Here is a 23441-nt window from a genome sequence, read left to right as displayed (position 1 = left end):
GCCCATACAACACAACTGGAGATGTGGTCCTCTAGATTCATATAAACTCTAACCCATACAACAAAACTGGAGAAGTGGTCCTCTAGATTCATATAAACTCTAACCCATACAACACAACTGGAGACGTGGTCCTCTAGATTCATATAAACTCTAACCCATACAACAAAACTGGAGATGTGGTCCTCTAGATTCATATAAACTCTAACAACCCTAACCCATACAACACAACTGGAGATGTGGTCCTCTAGATTCATATAAACTCTAACAACCCTAACCCATACAACACAACTGGAGATGTGGTCCTCTAGATTCATATAAACTCTAACAACCCTAACCCATACAACACAACTGGAGATGTGGTCCTCTAGATTCATATAAACTCTAACCCATACAACAAAACTGGAGAAGTGGTCCTCTAGATTCATATAAACTCTAACAACCCTAACCCATACAACACAACTGGAGATGTGGTCCTCTAGATTCATATAAACTCTAACCCATACAACAAAACTGGAGACGTGGTCCTCTAGATTCATATAAACTCTAACAACCCTAACCCATACAACAAAACTGGAGATGTGGTCCTCTAGATTCATATAAACTCTAACAACCCTAACCCATACAACACAAATGGAGATGTGGTCCTCTAGATTCATATAAACTCTAACCCATACAACAAAACTGGAGAAGTGGTCCTCTAGATTCATATAAACTCTAACCCATACAACACAACTGGAGAAGTGGTCCTCTAGATTCATATAAACTCTAACAACCCTAACCCATACAACACAACTGGAGAAGTGGTCCTCTAGATTCATATAAACTCTAACCCATACAACAAAACTGGTGAAGTGGTCCTCTAGATTCATATAAACTCTAACCCATACAACACAACTGGAGAAGTGGTCCTCTAGATTCATATAAACTCTAACAACCCTAACCCATACAACAAAACTGGAGATGTGGTCCTCTAGATTCATATAAACTCTAACAACCCTAACCCATACAACACAACTGGAGATGTGGTCCTCTAGATTCATATAAACTCTAACCCATACAACACAACTGGAGACGTGGTCCTCTAGATTCATATAAACTCTAACCCATACAACAAAACTGGAGATGTGGTCCTCTAGATTCATATAAACTCTAACAACCCTAACCCATACAACACAACTGGAGAAGTGGTTCTCTAGATTCATATAAACTCTAACCCATACAACACAACTGGAGAAGTGGTCCTCTAGATTCATATAAACTCTAACAACCCTAACCCATACAACACAACTGGAGACGTGGTCCTCTAGATTCATATAAACCCTAACCCATACAACACAACTGGAGAAGTGGTCCTCTAGATTCATATAAACTCTAACAACCCTAACCCATACAACACAACTGGAGACGTGGTCCTCTAGATTCATATAAACTCTAACCCATACAACACAACTGGAGACGTGGCCCTCTAGATTCATATAAACTCTAACCCTAACCCATACAGCAAAACTGGAGAAGTGGTCCTCTAGATTCATATAAACGCTAACAACCCTAACCCATACAACACAACTGGAGAAGTGGTCCTCTAGATTCATATAAACTCTAACAACTCTAACCCATACAACACAACTGGAGACGTGGTCCTCTAGATTCATATAAACTCTAAAGTGTGACACACACCAAAATCAATCACCAGCCGCACCATGTATTGTTTTAAAGCCATCATGCAGCTTGATAAATCACTGCCTCTGGTCTGGTCAAGCAACACTTTTACCTGTTGATGAATCACAGTGCAATCGGCATACAAAGGCACTTCAGGCTGATCACTTGTGACAAACTGGACAGGCTATTAGAAAACACAGGTGGCATACGTGAGTGAAAGAAGTTTATTCAGTGACTGAAGTAAGATGAGTCTTGAACCCTTATACAGAGATACATCTGATGTGCACAACCCTGCAGTGTTGACTCATTTCACCAGGGATGGACTTTTCAATATAGTAACTGGACATACAATACAGTAACCCTACAGTACAATACAGTAAGGGCCATGTTTGGAATAATAATAAGTCCTATTGATGCTTACCACATTGCTGGTCTCCTGATCGTTGTCTGGTACGCAGGGGTAGTGGACGTAAAACATGTCATTGCGAACCATCTTCTTCCTCATGCGGCAAGGCCCTTCAGTCATCTCCAGCAGAAACTTGTCCAGGTGGGACCCGATGGGTGGCCCCCACAGGCCCCTCTCCCTTAGGAGTTCATACTCAATCTGAGCCCACTCCTCAGAGACGTACTTCAGAGCATTCTGCTGTCGCTGAGTGGGGCAAGAGCAGGACACGTATTATTATAATAACAATATTGAATCATTACAAACCAGTGGAGCATGGAATATACAGTTGCCATACAGTGTAGGTTAGCCTAAGAAAGTATTCAAGCTGTAGACTGGATTGATGCAGGTGATATAGATGTAATACAGTGTAGGTTAATCTAAGAAAGTATTCAAGATGTAGACTGGATTGATGCAGCCGATATAGATGTAATACAGTAGATTACATAACATACCTCTTGATATTCTTTATACTGCATGGCCACCAAATCCCGCACAACAGCAATATGGGTGAACATCCACTGAAACGTCTCCTGGGGTCAAATATCATTGGGATTTTAGACATAAGAGATTCACTACAGATCTGCAGGTTTGTTCCAGTTACACAATTACTTATGCATGAATGGACAGGATCCTCCATATATCCCTTATCCAAGCGCTTCTTTAAATAAATGTAAGAATATAACATACATACATGAAGTCCCACATTATTCCTACACTCCCATATACTTAAGAACTGAAGAATGTTTCATCACAAGTGGATCTCAAGATAGATGCATCTCAGTTGTGTGACATACCTATGTACCAACGTCTTTACTACATACCTGTTGTCAGGGGCATGATTTGCCACTGGGCGATAACTAAACTGCTTTTTATTACTGATATGCGCAATACACTTTATACTTGGAGTAAGCGACATGGTTTTATAGTGGTATGGTGTATACATACTGTACTGCACCTAGAGCCAGACAGGGGGCAGTGTGGCTGTTGGGAGTTCAATATATAATGCACAGCAGCCCATACCTGAGCAGAGAGGTTATTCTTGTTTAATGCACTCTCCTTCCTGTTGCGCCTCGATCCAGTGAGCTTGGAAAGACCGAAGCCACTGCTGACTCTGGACAGCTTGGACTGTGCGACTGGAGCGATAGCCTCGCCTCTGCTAATGCACTTCTTCTCATGGGCTGTGCAGGTAAAGAGCACAGTCAAATACATGGCACCCTCAGCAGGGACTATAGCTCAAGCACTTCAAGAGCAAGGAAACATCATTAGCATCCCAATACAATAGGTTAGACTGAAAAGTTGGGTTCAAATCCCCTTGCCAGAATCAAACTGGTTTAGATACCTGCCTAAATGACAGCCGAGTCGAGCTCCAAGTTCTAATCATGGAAGCAATTCTTCATTCCAATGTCTGTATTGTGTAATGCAATTACGGGAAACTTTCTCAAGGATTGTACGACTCCAACTGCCGACAGGCCATAAAGGACACATGTATTATTTTGTAATGTATAATGAAAGGCAGCAGTCAGGCCTGCCACAGTAAATGTATCTGCTGTTGAAGCAGCTCTGTTGCCCTATAGGAGGCAGTGTGGTATGTTGCCTCACCCAGGTAGTTCTGCCAGTTCTTCACAGCAGCCTCCTCAATGTGTACTCGGGCTGTGGCAATGTCAATGTGCCCGCGATCGTTTGTGGGCAGAGGCACTTTGAATATATCCTCCAGTGCCTGCTTCTTACTGAGAATGAGCTCTGTCCACACTCTGTTCACTGCTTTCAGCAGAAGCTGCCGTCCTAGTGAAGAACAAACAAACACCGGGGCAAAGAGAAAACATCAGCCGTTTCAGAAGGATCTTTAAACAAACAGCACTACATCTTTGAAATCCATAAAGCAACATTTCCTGAGATCATCAGAATAAGATGACCAATAAGAAGAACATATCGATCAACTGACTAGAATACAAACCTCTTCACTTCTGATGACTGGGTCAGATTTTAAAAAGAATATTGATATCCTCTTTTATTAAATAAACAAAAATACAGGCTGGCTACAGTGAAATCCTCACTGTAGTTCTTTTTATCATTAAATATATATTTTTACAAACATACATGAACTTGCACTACTCAATGTACTTTCAAATGCAGATATTAAAGTTACACTTGGATTCATTATTTAACTGAGAAGATATTTACCTTCACTAACATCTTGACTGTGAAGGACATCTGGTTCAACGTCAGAGGGCATCATGATGTGCCACGTTGTCATTCTAGCTTCTGCCTCCAAGCCAAATCCATCCACACTGCTGGTAAAGGTAAACATGGAGCGAGTTCAGTAAATATGAACACTTTTCATTGGGCAATTTCCGTGGAGCACCACACAATACATCCTTTTTTCTTTTTTTTTTTTTATATAAATGTAGTAGTCGCCAATTGATTTTTACCCCGTTTTTCTCCCAATTTGAAACAGCCAATTATTTTAGGCTCAGCTCACCGCTAACACCCCTGCGCTGACTCGGGAACAACAAAGACAAACACACGCTGTCCTCCGAAGCGTGTACCATCAGCCGACCGCTTCTTTCTGCAAGTCCACCATGCAGCCACCTCAGGCAGGCCGCAGGCGCCCGGCCAGTGCAAAGGGGTCGCTGGTGCGCAGTGAGCAGAAGACACCCTGGCCGACCTACGCCCTCCCCACCCGGGTGACGCTTGGCCAATTGTGCACCGCCCCATTTGTGGGGATTGTAGTGAATTCTACACACATTTGCATGTGTAGGTTATAGAAACTACTGACACTGGTATTCCCTTTAGTGTACTTCAGACACACCAACTACTATTGTTTGTGCTGCCATTATATTACCCGTTCAATGGCTGGTGTCTAAATATTCAAAAAATATCTCTTATCATTTCCAATGAGGTTTCCCTAATAACTATTCCTCCACTGTATAAGACTGACCCTCCTAAAAAAGCTAAGCCAGCCCAACGATCCTCACCTCCCTGCATGGAGGCTGATGAAGCAGTGCGTAGGCAGCCCAGGAACTAACTATTCCTCCACTGTATAAGACTGACCCTCCTGAAACAGCTGAGCCAGCCCAGTGATCCTCACCTCCCTGCATGGAGGCTGATGAAGCAGTGCGCCAGGCAGCCCAGGAACTCCTGATCGTGGTTCCCGGGGCCCAGAAGGAGGTTCCTGTTGACGGTGAGGACCCGGAGCGAGTCCAGGAGAGCCACCTGCTGCGGGACAGTCTTGTGGGGTCTGGAAAGTTGATAGAGGATGGTCCTGTTCAGGCCGTGGTAGATGGAGTCCAGCGACAGACCTTGAGATCTTCTCTTAGACTTTAGAAGAGAAAAAGTTGTCCTGAAGTCACTAAACAACTCTTAAAACCAAGACTTTTTTCAATCTCTTCAAAACCTTTGAAGCATATATTTCAGAAGAACAAGTTACATTTGTATTTGTTAAAGAGATTTGTCCCAATTCTTTATTGTTTCTTGTAGTGATTTTATATCATACATGTTGTCTAAGCTCCATCCAACATGTTAGCCAAAGGCTGGTACATATTTGGTTTGCCCAAGGACTGATGCAGAAACCAAGGACAGCACAAATTCTCCAACTATTTCTGGGGACTGCTGTTGCTGATAACTTTCCACAGTCAGACCTGTTACTGAAAGATGTGCCCCACCCCCAAAGCACGATTGGACACTGGGAACCCAGCTTCCAAACTCAAAGTCTGGTTTGTAAATGGACAGATTTGTAGTTGATGTGCCAGATTTTCTGAAATGAGCCTTTTGTTAAATGTGTCACAGGGAGAGTGTAAAGAGGTGTCTGCAGAACTTTGTAAAGACTATTATCTGTGAATCTTCTGATATTAACTTTAAATTATTGATCCCAGATATGTAGATTAAATGCTCTCTTAAAAAGAAAATATAATACAATATGCATACTGTAGGACACTGCACTTTATTAACAGTAATTAACTCTATTACTGCAAGAAAATAAATTACAAAGGAACAGGACAAGCTTTGCTGGCTGCATTCGGGTCATCCACGAACGCAAAAGCATTCCTTAAATACAGCTGTCGGCAAGAAGCTTCCTAGCTGTCCAATCAGCTGAATGCATTCCCTCACACCCACTACAAGAAACTTCATACCTGTCCAATGAGCTGAATGATGAAGTCTACGACCACCTTGGACTCCCTGTTGAACATGCCCTGCCACAGTTTGTCCACGACTCGCTGAGTGAAATAAAACACATTGTTCACCAGGACCTGGTAACTTCCTCCACTCGTGATGGGCAGAGAGGCATCTTCCCCTGAAAGAGGATGGGAAAGATCAATTAGAACACTTCACAGATACTGCAGTACAATCAGCACACACAGATATTATTCATGGTTTTATTAATGACTAAAGTCCCACTTTTGGAAGACTGGTCCCAGTGTCCCTAGAACCTTTCTTGAGATGCTATCTCATCCCGTTTTATTTCCCGAGCACACAGAATATTGTATTTTCATGCAGGCTGCTGTGTTACCATATCTAACTTATTACAGTACAATGACACTTGATGTAACTAAAGCAAAGGTTGAACGACCAACAGCATTAACAAGCAGCTGTACAGCGCCATGTAAAACTGGAGAATTACTGAACAGTCAACATTCATATTTGCAACCAATCAGGAAATTGGGGGTGGGTTTATCCACCGACTGTTGTAAAACGAACTGGCGACTATCCTCGTCTGAATCATCACTCCCACTGTGTGAAGAGGTTAGTCTAACAAGAACGACTCATACAGGTACCGCTGGAATTATTCTCTTCAACAATTACAAAAAAAAGAAATCACATCCGCGTTTCATTTTAAGCTTCCTAGAGGCAGGATACATCTCTCTTTAATTTGGTGACACCTGTATTATAGAAGAAGTACATTTTATTCTGCAAAGTTTAAGAAAACAATAGAGACAATGGAGTATTCATATTTTAGAATAATGCTATCTGTTGCATATGTGTGATAGCTATATAATGTATTTTAATTTATCACAGCTATCAGTTCAATAGAAGAAAAACAACACTGATAAAAACATGTTTTTCCTTCAGCAAAAGAGGCAAATATCAGGTCTCGGAATTTCTCCAAATACAAATTTCCTTTTTCTTTTCTTTTTTTTTTTTTAATTTAGTTGTTGCCAATTATTTTTATTATTTTCTCCCAATTTTGGAAATGGCCAATTATTTTTAGGCTCAGCTCACCGCTACCACCCCTGCGCTGACACGGGAGGGCGAAGACGAACACACGCTGTCCTCTGAAGCGTGTGCCATCAGCCGACCGCTTTTTTTCACACTGCGGACTCACGATGCAGCCATCCAAGAGCTACAGCGTCGGAGGACAACGCAGCTCTCGGGCAACTTACAGGCAAGCCCGCAAGCGCCGGGCCAGACTACAGGGGTCGCTGGTGCGCAGTGAGCCGAGGACACCCTGGCTGACCTAAGCCCCCCGCTGGAGTCAATGTTTACTTTCCTGGCTATGGTTAAACAAGAATAGAACACAAACACATTGTAGTACATCCTGTGAGTGCACTACTCCAGAGATCACAGTGAATTATTAATATATTGTAGTATATCCTGTCCGTGCACTACACCAGAGATCACACTGAATTCTTACTATATTGCAGTACATCCTGTGAGTGCACTACTCCAGAGATCACAGTGAATTATTAATGTATTGCAGTATATCCTGTCAGTGCACTACACCAGAGAGCACAGTGAATTCTTAATATATTGCAGTATATCCTGAGTGCACTACACCAGAGATCACAGTGAATTCTTAATATATTGCAGTATATCCTGAGTGCACTACACCAGAGAGCACAGTGAATTCTTAATATATTGCAGTATATCCTGTGAGTGCACTACACCAGAGATCACAGTGAATTCTTAATATATTGCAGTATATCCTGAGTGCACTACACCAGAGAGCACAGTGAATTCTTAATATATTGCAGTATATCCTGAGTGCACTACACCAGAGATCACAGTGAATTCTTAATATATTGCAGTATATCCTGAGTGCACTACACCAGAGAGCACAGTGAATTCTTAATATATTGCAGTATATCCTGTGAGTGCACTACACCAGAGATCACAGTGAATTCTTAATATATTGCAGTATATCCTGAGTGCACTACACCAGAGATCGCAGTGAATTATTAATATATTTCAGTATATCCTGAGTGCACTACACTAGAGATCAGTGAATTCTTACCCAGCAGGACCTCAGCGGCGAGCAGGTGCTCCATCACACTGTCCACAATGGAAGTCTGAAACTCTTTCTGTTGGGTTCTAGTTGACCTTTCTGGTGAAGCCTTCCAAAAAAGAACACATTTATTAAAAACAACAATACAAAAATAATAACAATAAAAAGTGTCCCTAACATGCATTCCCACCACTGTTGTAAATATACCCCAGGATTCTGATAAACTTGCTAAATAATGTCCTTCGCGAGTTCGTAACAACTTGACTAGTGGGTCCCCATAAAAGTGTGACACACAGTATACTTCATATCCCAGTGTACACACGTTCCTTTCTAGATGTCAAGTAAAGAGCATTCTGTTTTCTTTTAAATAAATTGTTCAAGTTCAACTAGCCCTCTGAAACACCTCATCAGTCATTTCCAAAGGAGTTTATTCCCACAATGAGTTGCAGAAGAAAACGGGACACCTTAAAAGGCTCTGATTCCAGAAAAAAAACCATAGAAGGCTGATATAGCTCCTCACCTCCAGCAGAAGGTCAATGATGGGAGTCTGCTTGCTGGCTGGTGTCAAGCAGAGGTTGTCCATGATGAGGACCCTCATGAAGTCAAACACGTACTTCTTGGCCGGGTGGTTGGTCAGGTAGGTCTTTGACCCCACATTGCAGTATTCAGACTGGCTGCGGTTCATGCCAGTGTCAGCAGTGAAGGTTTTAAACTCTTCTGCAGGAGAGCCAACTTCATCATCTAGATCACTGACCTGAGGAGAGACAAACAACAACAACAATAAATGATGTAACCCTTAGGAAACTCCGTCTGTCTAAGAGCAGAGCATGCAAGTGCAAACTGAAAATCATACATGTGGTCACATTACTGAATCCACTAGACATACTTATACAGGAGTTGAGAAAGCCTCATGTGTAAGCAGCGAGTTTGCCTTTAGAAGCTGCATGATACTGGGAGCACATTTTTAGAGATTTCAGTGCCTTCAGAAGCTGCATGATACTGGGAGCACATCTTTAGAGATTTCAGTGCCTTCAGAAGCTGCATGATACTGGGAGCACATCTTTAGAGATTTCAGTGCCTTCAGAAGCTGCATGATACTGGGAGCACATTTTTAGAGATTTCAGTGCCTTCAGAAGCTGCATGATACTGGGAGCACATCTTTAGAGATTTCAGTGCCTTCAGAAGCTGCATGATACTGGGAGCACATCTTTAGAGATTTCAGTGCCTTCAGAAGCTGCATGATACTGGGAGCACATCTTTAAAGATTTCAGTGCCTTCAGAAGCTGCATGATACTGGGAGCACATCTTTAGAGATTTCAGTGCCTTCAGAAGCTGCATGATACTGGGAGCACATCTTTAGAGATTTCAGTGCCTTCAGAAGCTGCATGATACTGGGAGCACATCTTTAGAGATTTCAGTGCCTTCAGAAGCTGCATGATACTGGGAGCACATCTTTAGAGATTTCAGTGCCTTCAGAAGCTGCATGATACTGGGAGCACATCTTTAAAGATTTCAGTGCCTTCAGAAGCTGCATGATACTGGGAGCACATCTTTAGAGATTTCAGTGCCTTCAGAAGCTGCATGATACTGAGAGCACATCTTTAGAGATTCCATTGCCTTCAGAAGCTGCATGATACTGGGAGCACATCTTTAGAGATTTCAGTGCCTTCAGAAGCTGCATGATACTGGGAGCACATCTTTAGAGATTTCAGTGCCTTCAGAAGCTGCATGACAGTGATAGCACATCTTTCCCCTCAATGCAGCAGCTGCACTCACTATTGTGTCCATCAAGACATCCTAGAATGGCAACGTTTGCAGAAAGCTGCCAATGGAAAGATCAACTATGGTTGCAAGTAGGTCATGAAGGATATAGACACCAGTCTCCACTCAAACAATGTGCTGGGAGTCAAGGGTCCTATTAAATCCATTCTCTCATTCATTGGCCAGTCAATGTATATTTGAAGCATAACTGATTGGCTTTGTGAGTTCAACCAGGGGTTTTATTGTGCTCTCAAAATGAAGGTATTATCAGTATTTATTTTTTGTAATAATTTAGTGTGACCAATTATTATTTATATTTATTTATTTTCCCCCAATTTGGAATGTCCAATTATGTTTTTTTCTCCTCATCACAGCGAGTCCCCACACAGGACAGCTAATAGATGAGGGTTAATACCAACAGGCTGGATAATGAGCAGATAACATATTTAACAATACACCAATATTTCTAAAGACATTTCAAGTTAAATTGTGTACCATCTCTGAATAGGGCCGGATGTTGAAAGGGAAGACTGTGGCTGCCAGCGAACAGAGGAATTCGGGGCTGATCCACATTGGAGCTAGATCTGGAACATTGTGATAGAGATACCGGAAGAACTGCATGAGAGTGACTGGGTACTCCCGCAGCCAGGACCCCTCCTCCTCAGACTGCCATGGCTGCAAAACACACACAAGCAGGATCGGAAACAGAACTGCGACACCAGCACTGAACATTTAAACTGCTGTCTTCTAAGGGATAGAGATGCTAAATAAACATTCCCTCTGTTAAAAAGGGGCTTGTCTAGTAATCACAAGCCTTGGTTTTAGGTGGATTTATACATATGCAGATAGTAAAAAAATATTTTGTTAACAAATATATTTAAGTGTTTCCTATCTGTACACTGCACACCCCTGCAAGAAGCACACTTACTAGACTGAGCATGCTCCTGAACTAGAAGAGTGTTTCCCATCTGTACACGGCACACCCCTGCAAGCAGCACACTTACTAGATTGAGCATGCTTCTGAGCATCCCGAGCAGTAAGAAGGCAGCCTCAGTGCAAACATTATGAATCGATCCCACCGCAGGTCCACTGGAAGCAGGAACTCCAAAAATAAATGTCCAGATGGAGTCTAGATCAAACTACAAAGAAAATGCTACTTAATGAAAACTGATTGGTGTAACTTAGCACTGGCCATATTTATGAAGCATTAGCTTGTCAGTAAATGCATAGGACAGCAATACATTTATTGGCGCTGAAATGCTTTATAATTCAGCCCCAATATGAGTGTCTGATATCCCCTGCAATGAGGCAGCACTAAGGGTCTTATTTACAGATGCTGCCTGATTCTCTGGGATTAAAGCTTTGGAACAATGAAAGCAAAATCATTTTTTACTGAGCAAAAGAGAATAGAAATGGATTCAAACCAAGTTTTATTAACCCCCAAAGCACATACTGTATCCAGGACCACCATCGACATGCATGCACACAGAGAGAGATGAAAGATAAGGCAGGTATTGAGAGACAGATGAAAGATAAGGCACGTATTGATGCACGGAGAGAGAGATGAAAGATAAGGCAGGTATTGATTCCAGTAGTTCTGTTTTATGTTATTTTTCTTAGTATTTCTAGTAATAAAATCATTTAAAACTCATCATTTACATTTTGTATTTTATTTTTGGCATAATGTATGTGAATTCTTCAGGACACCAATAGTTGTGAAATTCTGTCCAAATCAAATCATCTTAATTCTTTTAGACAGTACTCATGTGCATATTGCCATTGTTTACCATAATAGCATCATCTTTGGCAGTAAGGTTTATTTTAACATATTAATGACCTTGGATTTCAGCTTTACTATGAAAAACCCTTGAGCTCTTCATGCAAGAATGAAATCCTAAGATTGGGGAAAAATGTCAAAAAAAGACAGCTGTTAGCATTTAGAATTCTTTAACAAGCATTCTTATGAATCAAGGGATTATTGATCATTTATGAAGAAAGGGATTATTGATCATGAGAATATAGTAGTGTATGTGTATCAATGCAATGCACAACAAGAAACAAAGCAGCAGAGTTAAATAAACCGGACTGTCCTGACAGTTACCTGCAGGTTCCCAGGCAGCTCAGCGACTGGCTGCTGCAGGAACAGTGCCATCAACAGGAAGTACAGCTCGGGGACGTTGGTATGTTTGGGTAAGAAGGTCTGAAGAACAGGGAAGCCCGGGAAGTGACAAGCATCGCGGTTAATCTCCCGCACTGTGGATCTACCACCTGCACTTCTACCAACATTGAAACCTGGGTTTGAAAAACAAGCCAAAAAGAATGACATGCAAAACGCCACAGGCATTCACTTTACCAGGAGCGCAACACACGGTAGATGAAAATACAGCAATGAACTCAGTATTGTTCTGCTTTATACACTGTACAATGAAATACTCTGGTAAGAAGTCAAGACCTTCATCAGTGTACAGCAAAGCAATAACAGAAACCTTGAATCCTCAGTGAACAGTAACTCACATCACAGTTGGCACAGAAGTTTAAAAGGGCAGAAACTGCTCCCTTTGCTTCGAAGAGTATGGTCTCTGTAAGTTAGCCATGTGGATACATAAGACATGCCTCCAACATTTGTCTGCAGATCAATCAATCAACCTTTCAGTCTTAATTTCTTAAGCAACGAAGTGGCCTTCCGTTACAGACGCCACTGCATGCTAAGTTACAACCCACTCAATTAAAGAGGGTAACAGAAATAAGCCACAGCAGTAAGTTTGCATTGTGTTTGTGCATCCCTACCTAGTACAGTGCCGATCTTGTTGGTAAGCACAGAGTCGGTGTGGTCCAGCCAGCCTCCCCCTGTGAGCCCCTCCTTGAAGCGGGTGAGATTGGGCTGGTTGCTGAGCAGGACTGCGAGGATCCTCATGGCAGCGGTGACTGTGCTGGAGTGAAGATGCTCCTCCATGAACATCAGGAGCCAATCGAAACCCAGGATCTTCACCAGGTCCTCACAGGCTCTGCACAGGACAGACAGGCTAGCAATGTGTGTTCCTGGTCTGTTACAAGGAGCTCTAGGAACTAGAGTATGCAGGGTTACAGGCAGCAAGTCAAGTGCACACAAGTGTATTTGTATTAACCTAATTCACATTGAATATATTGCTTACGGTACCCTTTTCTGTCCCACATCTTATAACAATACAGTCTTTAACATGGACCAAAAACAGACTTAATGTTCAGGCAGGCAGAGTGAGATCACGTGCATTTTAACAGTAACGTCAGAAAGTGTAAGAAATCAGTAAAACGTTAAGGTTCTACCAAAAATGTGCTACTGCACAGCATTCACGTTGTTAATGAAAACCTTTGTGTGTGTGTGTGTGTGTGCGTGCATGCGTGTGAGCGTGTGTGTGAGTGAGCGTGTGTGTGCGTGTGTGTATGTGTCAGTGTGTGAGCGTGTGTCAGTGTGTGAGCGTGTGTGAAATGATTTCAATTTTTAATACTGATGGATGCAGATGGGTGAAGATGGGTGAAGCCCAAGACCTCGGGTCTCACTTACTGTGCATTAACAGTGACCTTCTCCTTCGAGGTGAACAGCAGTTTCAGTAAGATGTCCAGCAGACAGTTCCTTAACAAGATGAGGTTAGCAGAAAGAAGCCCCCCAAAATCATCTTCATTTCCTGAGGAGAAAAAGCACATTCATGAAATAAAGCATATTTCATGTTAGCGATAAAACTTCCTTTTAGAAATCACATCAACAATAAGGTACAGCTTCAGAATATACAAACGGTAAACTCATGCCACTAGCCAAAGCTTCTCGATGGCTTTCTAGATAAGTTATGAAGATCATTTGAATACAAACTTTAATGAATGAGATAATACAGTTCACATGGCAAGTAGAGCAATCTGTCATATAGGAATAACAATCTGTGATATAGGAAAAGCATGTTCTGCCTGCAGCGTTAGTGTTATGATTGTTCAGTCCAGTTCTGAAGTCATTCTCAAGAGTTTAGCTCCATCTATCTGTTAAGATTAGTTCTGTGCAGTTCTGCAGTAATACTGAAGAGTTTACCTCCATCTATATTTTAAGATTAGTTCTGCAGTAATACTGAAGAGTTTACCTCCATCTATATGTTAAGATTAGTTCTGTGCAGTTCTGTAGTAATTCAAGAGCTTACCTCCATCTACCATTTCATCGTTTTTGACCTCCATTACCACAAACTTTTCACAGACTGCAAAGGTGGGCAGTGTTGAGGAAATGAACTGACCAAACCTGTAGATTCACAAAGAAGCAGCAACATAGTTCATATTCAATTTGCAAGTAATGATCACATTGTTTTGAAGCATTTCTAAAGGTAAGGACTGTGATAAAAGCTCTGTATTCGATGGTTGTAATTGTGCAACCTGTTCCATGGGTCTTTCGACCCACAGCATGATGCAAAGAAGCTTTCACAGATCACATGAATGATTCACTTCTAACCCATGTCAAAGTCTATAATGGATATTTCAGTCCCCAGGAGTTTGGTGCAGGTATGTGGTGGGAAACAAAAACACAGGAGGCTGTGGAAATACACCAAAAATAAATCTGCATCACAAAAGACATGAAACATGTCTGTCAACATGGAGAACGAAAACAGATCAAGCAGGGCTTTGGCTACTGTGACACGAAGTAGTTTCTTACTGACCTCATGGCTTACTGAGGCTGTTTATCCAAGCCTTCATCATACCCCTGAATCTGTGGGATCATGTATGATTGAGGATCAGCATGTGCTATCTCTAGCAGATCCCAATGGATTCTTTATATCTGATCTATAAAGTGCACTCTAAGGAGGCCTTAGGATTAGAGGATGAAAAGAGCAGGTGTACAGCATGTATTACCACATGCCCTTGCCTGATTCACATATACTAGAACACAGTACTGCGCTGTGTCTGAAACACTGGATACTTGACCTGTTATCCGATTCACATGTACTAGAACATCTGAGTTATTACAGAGTGTTGCTCACCACTGTTATTAGGTACCCTGTGGCACTTTCGTTATGGGAGGTGATTGGGAGTACCTGAGTACATCATTGCTGTTTGGGAAGCCCTGGAGCAGAAGACTGAGCACATTACTGATGGCTGCAATGGTGGGCTGGGACAGGGAGGTATCTCTTAGCGTGAGCAGCAACTTGGGGATCAGCTGGAACTCTCTCAGTAACTTGGCATTTTTATCTGCCTCACTGTGAAGGTAAAATACATGTATTACACAGGCTTTCAAAGCACAGGCACACTCAAACACAACAAACACAAAACAAATTGGATAATTTCTTCCATTCCTTTTGACCCTGGTAAATATGCTCTCAAGAAAGTATTTTCTTTTAAAAAACGTCAAGGCATTTGTATACATACTTAATAGAATTCATACGACACAAACGTATCTGCTCTCTGTAAGGCTACAGAACAGACACAATTCAGATGCGATTGTCCTTTATTCATCCTTTCTTCAAAAACATGCTGTGTGTCACAATATCAGACAATGCTTTACTGATAGCTCTTAACAATATATTAAACATGTTGGCCCTTTTAAATACTATAACCTGAATGATAAAGGCTGGAATCTGACCTTGATTCTGTAAGAAGTTCAGTGAAGTGCTCAAACAAGGACAGGTGCAGTTCATATGGAGCATGAAGCCAGACCTGCAAGCAGCAGAGTGCAATCGTTATACAGGCAATACAGTGAGCCACCATCACTACACAGAGAGATGTGCATCCCACTCACTGTCATCACACTCACAATCAAATAGGGGGGTTACTCTACAGCATAGTACAGCAAGAACAAACATTTCATCTCGAGTGGGGCAAGGGCTCACATAATTCCTCTCAGCTGCAATCGTGCTACCCAGACTAAGACTACACTTTAAACATCTGCCTCTGATTGAGTAGAGCATGAACAAGTCAAGAGTTCAACGGCGCAGTCTTCCACAGATGGAAATGGAAGCTTATTTGGATCATAAATCACACAGAAACTGACAGTGCGAGATTCACTCTGCTGACCCAGCATCCTGCATTGTAATCCCTGCAGATCTCACTTGCTAGGTTGCCCTGGCCAGGACATCGAGGAATGGCAGGTGCTACAGGACGTGGTGCTGCTCAATAGGAGGCTTTCCCGACTGTGGCCTAAATGCATCTCAAGCAGTGGGGTTCAGTAAATACTGCAGTTCTGTATGGTACTGGTAAGAGGCAGTTAGAACGCTGTCTGTGCAGACTGAAGGATACAGAACTTACCTCAAAATCACAGAGCAGATCTTGGAAGGCAGTGGAATTAGGAATGATGGAGGTCTCATGGCCGCTGTCCACTGTACCCACCAGGGAGAAGGTGAGATGGAGAATATGGCTGTTCAGAAGGGGGCGTTTCTTCTTCAGCAGCATTGCAAGTAACTGGAATTGCACGTACAAATAAACAAAGAAACACCATTTAAAGGAGGACCTAAAACAACAACAGGAACAAAAGCTATTCAGTACAAATCCCACTCTTAGTCCATCCCCCAGTGTGCAGAAGGACAGGATGGCTCAGGGAAGATTCCTGGTAAAATCAAACACAGGTTCCCGATTCAATCCCAGCTCAGCCACTAACTCACTGTGTGTGACCCTGAGCAAGTCAATTAACCTCCTTGTGCTCCGTTCTTCGGATGAGACGTAAAACCGAGGTTCTAGCGTAAGTGACTCTGCAGCAGCAGCTGTGATGCACAGTTCACCCCCAGGTCTCTGTAAGTTGTTTTGGATAAAAGCCTCTGCTAAATGACTAAATGATAAATAATAAGTAATCTAAACACTGACTGGAGATGTCTTTTATCACCAGTCATATGTACACTCCAACGTTAAATTCTACCCTGATCTGCTATGTCAGTTTGGGGCTAAAGGGGTAAACGTATCAAAGTCACAGTGAAACTGAGACAATGTTGTGCCAGGGATTTTGGTAATGACGATTACCATGTTCTAGGAAGATCAAAGATGAATATCCATACTTGTCTGATCATTAATGTCACAGCTGTATCTTAAATATGTTTTTTACAGATATGATTTCTACTGAATATACATTTCCATCTGTATACTCTGCAAGCCGTGTGGCACATATTTCCATGTGGGTCCTGCATGCTGGTACCTGATAGCCTTTGATTCTTTCCATCTCCTTGCTGGCCAGAGAGTTGCTCTTCACCACACACACCAGAGCTTTTACTGCAGCATACAGTCCCTCAACATCCGATGCCATGGCAACCAGGCCAAGGGTGGCTGCAGCTCCCCCGATATACTGCAGGTTCGTTGCAACTGGTTTAGGAACAAATTCTCTCACTCCTAATAAGATAAAAAATGTTTTGTGCTACTACTCTTTGCATCAGCTTACTGTATATATATATATATATATATATATATATATATATACTATTAATACAGGCTGTGCATTGAGCTGTCGGTGCAGCTCAGTGTGTCACTCTTATATTAATACAGGCTGTGCATTGAGCTGTCGGTGCAGCTCAGTGTGTCACCCTTATATTAATACAGGCTGTGCATTGAGCTGTCGGTGCAGCCCAGTGTGTCACCCTTATATTAATACAGGCTGTGCATTGAGCTGTCAGTGCAGCCCAGTGTGTCACTCTTATATTAATACAGGCTGTGCATTGAGCTGTCGGTGCAGCCCAGTGTGTCACCCTTATATTAATACAGGCTGTGCATTGAGCTGTCGGTGCAGCCCAGTGTGTCACCCTTATATTAATACAGGCTGTGCATTGAGCTGTCAGTGCAGCCCAGTGTGTCACTCTTATATTAATACAGGCTGTGCATTGAGCTGTCGGTGCAGCCCAGTGTGTCACCCTTATATTAATACAGGCTGTGCATTGAGCTGTCAGTGCAGCCCAGTGTGTCACTCTTATATTAATACAAGCTGTGCATTGAACTGTCGGTGCAGCCCAGTGTGTCACCCTTATATTAATACAAGCTGTGCATTGAGCTGTCAGTGCAGCCCAGTGTGTCACTCTTATATTAATACAAGCTGTGCATTGAGCTGTCAGTGCAGCCCAGTGTGTCACTCTTATATTAATACAGGCTGTGCATTGAGCTGTCAGTGCAGCCCAGTGTGTCACTCTTATATTAATACAAGCTGTGCATTGAGCTGTCGGTGCAGCCCAGTGTGTCACTCTTATATTAATACAAGCTGTGCATTGAACTGTCGGTGCAGCCCAGTGTGTCACTCTTATATTAATACAAGCTGTGCATTGAACTGTCGGTGCAGCCCAGTGTGTCACTCTTATATTAATACAAGCTGTGCATTGAGCTGTCGGTGCAGCCCAGTATGTCACTCTTATATTAATACAAGCTGTGCATTGAACTGTCGGTGCAGCCCAGTGTGTCACTCTTATATTAATACAAGCTGTGCATTGAACTGTCGGTGCAGCCCAGTGTGTCACCCTTATATTAATACAGGCTGTGCATTGAGCTGTCGGTGCAGCTCAGTGTGTCACTCTTATATTAATACAAGCTGTGCATTGAACTGTCGGTGCAGCCCAGTGTGTCACCCTTATATTAATACAGGCTGTGCATTGAGCTGTCAGTGCAGCCCAGTGTGTCACTCTTATATTAATACAGGCTGTGCATTGAACTGTCGGTGCAGCCCAGCTACATACCTAGGTACCCAATGACGGCAGCCCCAATAGTGCGCGCTGGTCCATTTAGATGCCCTGCAGAGTTGTGCAACAGCTTGACTGGGGTAGCATTTTCATGGGAGGAAACGGTCAGCTGGGGAAGTCAATCAGAAAATTATTAGATCAACAACAACAACAACAACAACTGCTGCTGCTGTATCGGTTTAACATTCAATTATATTAACAAGGCTTTTAACAACATGATAGCTTTATGAATTGTTACTGCAGTCTACTTAAAAATATATTAAAATGTACACAAATATACTAAAAGCACCTAATTAAAACTAGTCTCAGTCCAAATGATACCAGTATGTAAAACGCATTACAGCAATGCTGGTAATTTGTAAGCAGAATGAAAAGCCTGGAATTGTTATATCCTCGCCAATGATGCAGGTTTAATCCAGGCATAGACAGTACATTGAATTGATGTGGATTCAAAATCATTCACAATACTATGTTGGTCCAGTTCACAAACTACCTGTAAAACTCTCTTACAGTGCAAGCGAGTGCTCACCTGCTTAGCGATGGCTTTGCCGTCCAGCTTGTTGTACACTTTCCTGATCTTGGCCACAGTGAGCGCAGACACAGAGAGTGCAGAGAGCCCAAAGGAAACCTTCTCCTCAGGCACCAGGGCCACAGGGCAGGGGGCAGCAGCTTCAGCCTTGGAGTCTTTACCTGCAAAGAGGAACGTGTCACAAGGTCTCACACACATTCCACACTAACAATGCAGCATTAATACAATAAAGTGCTGTGGAATTAGTGAAGCATTACTGTCAATTAATATACAAGTTCAATTGTATACAGGTGATGAGCTCTACAGAGGATCTTACACTTATTATAAACATGAGCCAAGCTCAATTATATACAGATGATGAGCTCTGCAGAGGATCTTACACTTATTACGGGCAGCAGTGTGGAGTAGTGGTTAGGGCTCAGGACTCTTGACCGGAGGGTTGTGGGTTCAATCCCCAGTGGGGGACACTGCTGTTGTACCCTTGAGCAAGGTACTTTACCATTACTTAATTGTACTACAAAAGCTCCAGTAAAAACCCAACTGTATAAATGGGTAATTGTATGTAAAAATAATGTGATATCTGTATAATGTGATATCTTGTAACAATTGTAAGTCGCCCTGGATAAGGGCGTCTGCTAAGAAATGAATTATAATAATAATAATTATTATTATTATTATTATTATTAATAATAATAAATAATAATTATAACATGAGAAAAGCTCAATTATATACAGGTGATGAGCTCTGCAGAGGATCTTACAAATAATAATAATAATAATAATAATAATAATAATAATAATAATAATAATAATAATAATAATAATACCACCAGCTTGGATGCTTTACAGCCATTTATAGCAAGTTTCAAGATTCTAAAAATAAAGTCCTGTTGGCTTTTAAAGGACAGCTACCTGATTGTGAGATTTAGAATTGATCATGCAATATTCTGGACAGTCAGCAATACCCATTACTTAATTGTACAACAAAATGAAATGTCAAATCACCAGGACACCTCTCCAACTCAAAATCACCTTTCATACAATACAGCACTCAGTTAGCTATTCGTAGTATCAGCCATGCTCCTCAGTGAGAGGTGTGAAGCACTGGTGTTGAAATCCATGGTGTGTGGACATGCTGACAGGGGCAGAACCCTTTCATATCGAGCTGCATTCTGCCCAAACACACAACCTGTGATGCTTCATGCCACATTGGATCAGTGCAGTGGCTGTGCACTTTACTTTGGGGGATGAACACATTATTACACATGTGCTGTTCTACAGTAATTGGAAAGGTTCCAATCTACTGCTTACGTAAGCATGCCTCATTACCATCATAACTGCTACATAGTTTCATCAGTGACAACTGGCAATTACATGTTGATTAAAAACAATATTGACTCTTTGTGAACAGTTTTTAATATTTATGCAAATCAAACTTTCACAAAGTTTTAGTAAAAAAAAAAACACACAGCAAACAAGATGGGTGTAATTGTCAATGTTTCACATATACCCCACATGTGGATTTCTACTCCATGCTGTGAAGTTACACCTTCATTGGATGTTGAGTAATTAACCCTTTCTTGCAGGGCGACCTCATATGGGGTCAGATAAAAAAAAAAAATCTCTTCTAGCCTTTAGATAGATAGATAGATAGATAGATAGATAGATAGTGAAGACGCATGCCATGCTGTTGAGTGCGGCCGTTAGTGAAGATTCATGCCATGCTGTTGAGTGCTGCAGTTAGTGAAGATTCATGCCATGCTGTTGAGTGCGGCAGTTAGTGAAGATTCATGCCATGCTGTTGAGTGCGGCAGTTAGTGAAGATTCATGCCATGCTGTTGAGTGCGGCAGTTAGTGAAGATTCATGCCATGCTGTTGAGTGCGGCAGTTAGTGAAGATTCATGCCATGCTGTTGAGTGCTGCAGTTAGTGAAGATTCATGCCATGCTGTTGAGTGCTGCAGTTAGTGAAGATTCATGCCATGCTGTTGAGTGCGGCCGTTAGTGAAGATTCATGCCATGCTGTTGAGGGCTGCAGTTAGTGAAGATTCATGCCATGCTGTTGAGGGCTGCAGTTAGTGAAGATTCATGCCATGCTGTTGAGTGCTGCAGTTAGTGAAGATTCATGCCATGCTGTTGAGTGCTGCAGTTAGTGAAGATTCATGCCATGCTGTTGAGTGCGGCCGTTAGTGAAGATTCATGCCATGCTGTTGAGGGCTGCAGTTAGTGAAGATTCATGCCATGCTGTTGAGGGCTGCAGTTAGTGAAGATTCATGCCATGCTGTTGAGTGCTGCAGTTAGTGAAGATTCATGCCATGCTGTTGAGTGCGGCCGTTAGTGAAGATTCATGCCATGCTGTTGAGTGCGGCAGTTAGTGAAGATTCATGCCATGCTGTTGAAGGCTTTACCAGCGAAGCTTGGGTGTGGTGTATGTTACCGTTTTCAATGGACTGTGTTTGGTGGTTTTAAATGCTCATTATTGTATTTCCTCATCTTTCTGTTTAACAATGAGTGCAAGAACTGTTTCACTTCTGCTTCTGAGAGTGTGAGCATGTCTGTTACTTTCCATAAAACCTCCCTGAAACTAATAGGAGTTTTTACATAGACAAATAACAGAAATTGTGTGATTGTAACATACAGGGAGGTAATGGAGCTACAGCGCCCTCTACAGCCCATGGCGGTAGTCCACCAATCATGATGAAATGATTACAAATGGGGGAACAATCTTTCCCTTCAAAACAAGGAATGTATTCATGAACTAATTCCCCATTAGAGAAAATACTTTGTATGATTAACTTTAAAAATTACATAGGTTAGGTTTGTCAAGATACTTATCAAATTGTACAATCAAACAGTTTTTGGTATTCAGTGTAATTTAAATAAATAGAATTCCAACCCCTATACAAATGTGAAGAGAATTCCTCTGCAGTAAATATGAGGTCTGCAGTATTGAAGGAGTGTAACCCAAGGCTAATGCAGGCTTGCATTACAAAAATTTTTGTTAAAATAAATGAAGAAAGAGAAGTTGAAGTTACCTGGGAGGTAGACTGCTTGGAAGCTCCCGGCGTAGTTTGGTCCCAGTTCATAAATGGTGGAGACGCTGGAAGCAGGCAGGACGTCCTCCAGGAAGTGTGTGGGTCCGAGGCGCCACACCAGTGTGGAGAGCTGGCGCTGGGCAGGGGGAGAGCCGACATAGCAGTACACCGTGCTGACCACCGGGGGATTTGTGGAGCCAGAGCCTCCAGGGCTGCTGTGGACATAGTGGAGCTGGACACACACACAGAGAATGCATTGAAAACACATGTTAGTAACATACTTCCCAGCCATGGCTGTAAATACAATTGTCTTTTAATGCAGATCTGCATCTATCGCCTGTACATGTGAAAATGTAAGTGTGACACACTGACAGAGGGACAGGAACAGACTGACTGAATGAATAGATAATCCAAAGAGCACACGATTCAGACACTGCTAATAACTACCTAAAGAATGTCTCAAAATTCATCAGGACTGGATCCGCGTTTCTCTAGAGGAATGTAAAAGTCACAACTAAGAGGAACGTATACAATCCAATAACCTGTCGTTTTGTTTTAATTGGGAACTCATTTGTTTTAAATGTTTCCTGTGCACAGAAGATGACACTCTTTAGCTGCAATGATTGCTCTACTCTTCAGATGTACTTCCTCCAATTCATCAATGCCTTCATGTACACCCATTCTCATAAATATGAAATGCTTTAGCACACCCCTTTTGTAATGGGGTTTTAAAGCCAGCAAGGGGCAGCTTTTATTCGAGTGCCACTATTTAGCTAATTTCTTGGGGGTGGGGGAGGGATTGACAGTATATGTGATCCCAGTGCTGAAAGGGTTAAAGAAAGTATAAATATTAACCCTTCAAAACCCCTAACCCCATTTCCTTAGACATACCTTGACAGTGTTTATCAGCTGCCCATCGATGTAGAGTGTGGCTGTGCTGTTCTTCAGCATGCCCTTACTCATCACCAACACTAGGTGATGCCACTGCGCCTCACTAATGAGGTCACCACAGCGGAAACGAGCACAGCAGGGGAGGATCTCGTAGAAAGAGGATTCCTCGCTGAAGTCATCAACTATGAAGAGAAGAAAACAAAACAAGAACATATCAGACAAACCTGAGCCCTCTATCAGAGTGTTAGGACATACCCG

General features: G+C 42.2%; 1 protein-coding gene across 4 annotated transcripts in view; it reads right to left on the bottom strand.

Annotated features, from left to right (window-relative positions):
• The window catches only part of LOC117404098 (WD repeat and FYVE domain-containing protein 3), a 102718-nt gene that overhangs the window by 31141 nt on the left and 48136 nt on the right, over positions 1-23441 (bottom strand). For all 4 annotated transcript variants that reach the window (XM_059001712.1, XM_059001589.1, XM_059001659.1 and 1 more), the window contains 23 exons: positions 23184-23365; positions 22293-22524; positions 19260-19420; positions 18728-18839; positions 17212-17402; positions 16335-16487; positions 15673-15746; positions 15128-15289; positions 14246-14340; positions 13627-13747; positions 12873-13090; positions 12187-12377; positions 11090-11224; positions 10581-10760; positions 8845-9078; positions 8334-8433; positions 6235-6395; positions 5193-5422; positions 4286-4395; positions 3704-3886; positions 3125-3282; positions 2557-2634; positions 2081-2308 (listed from right to left, as the gene is read on the bottom strand). In XM_059001712.1, coding sequence (XP_058857695.1) covers positions 2081-2308; positions 2557-2634; positions 3125-3282; positions 3704-3886; positions 4286-4395; positions 5193-5422; positions 6235-6395; positions 8334-8433; positions 8845-9078; positions 10581-10760; positions 11090-11224; positions 12187-12377; positions 12873-13090; positions 13627-13747; positions 14246-14340; positions 15128-15289; positions 15673-15746; positions 16335-16487; positions 17212-17402; positions 18728-18839; positions 19260-19420; positions 22293-22524; positions 23184-23365 — 3689 coding nt within the window. The remainder of the gene's footprint in view (positions 1-2080; positions 2309-2556; positions 2635-3124; positions 3283-3703; positions 3887-4285; positions 4396-5192; positions 5423-6234; positions 6396-8333; positions 8434-8844; positions 9079-10580; positions 10761-11089; positions 11225-12186; positions 12378-12872; positions 13091-13626; positions 13748-14245; positions 14341-15127; positions 15290-15672; positions 15747-16334; positions 16488-17211; positions 17403-18727; positions 18840-19259; positions 19421-22292; positions 22525-23183; positions 23366-23441) is intronic.

This window comes from Acipenser ruthenus, chromosome 1 (assembly GCF_902713425.1).
Source record: "Acipenser ruthenus chromosome 1, fAciRut3.2 maternal haplotype, whole genome shotgun sequence".
In the NCBI taxonomy this organism is placed as follows: Eukaryota; Metazoa; Chordata; class Actinopteri; order Acipenseriformes; family Acipenseridae; genus Acipenser; species Acipenser ruthenus.
Note: the sequence above shows the minus strand (reverse complement) of the source record. Positions and strands in the feature narration are given on the sequence as shown.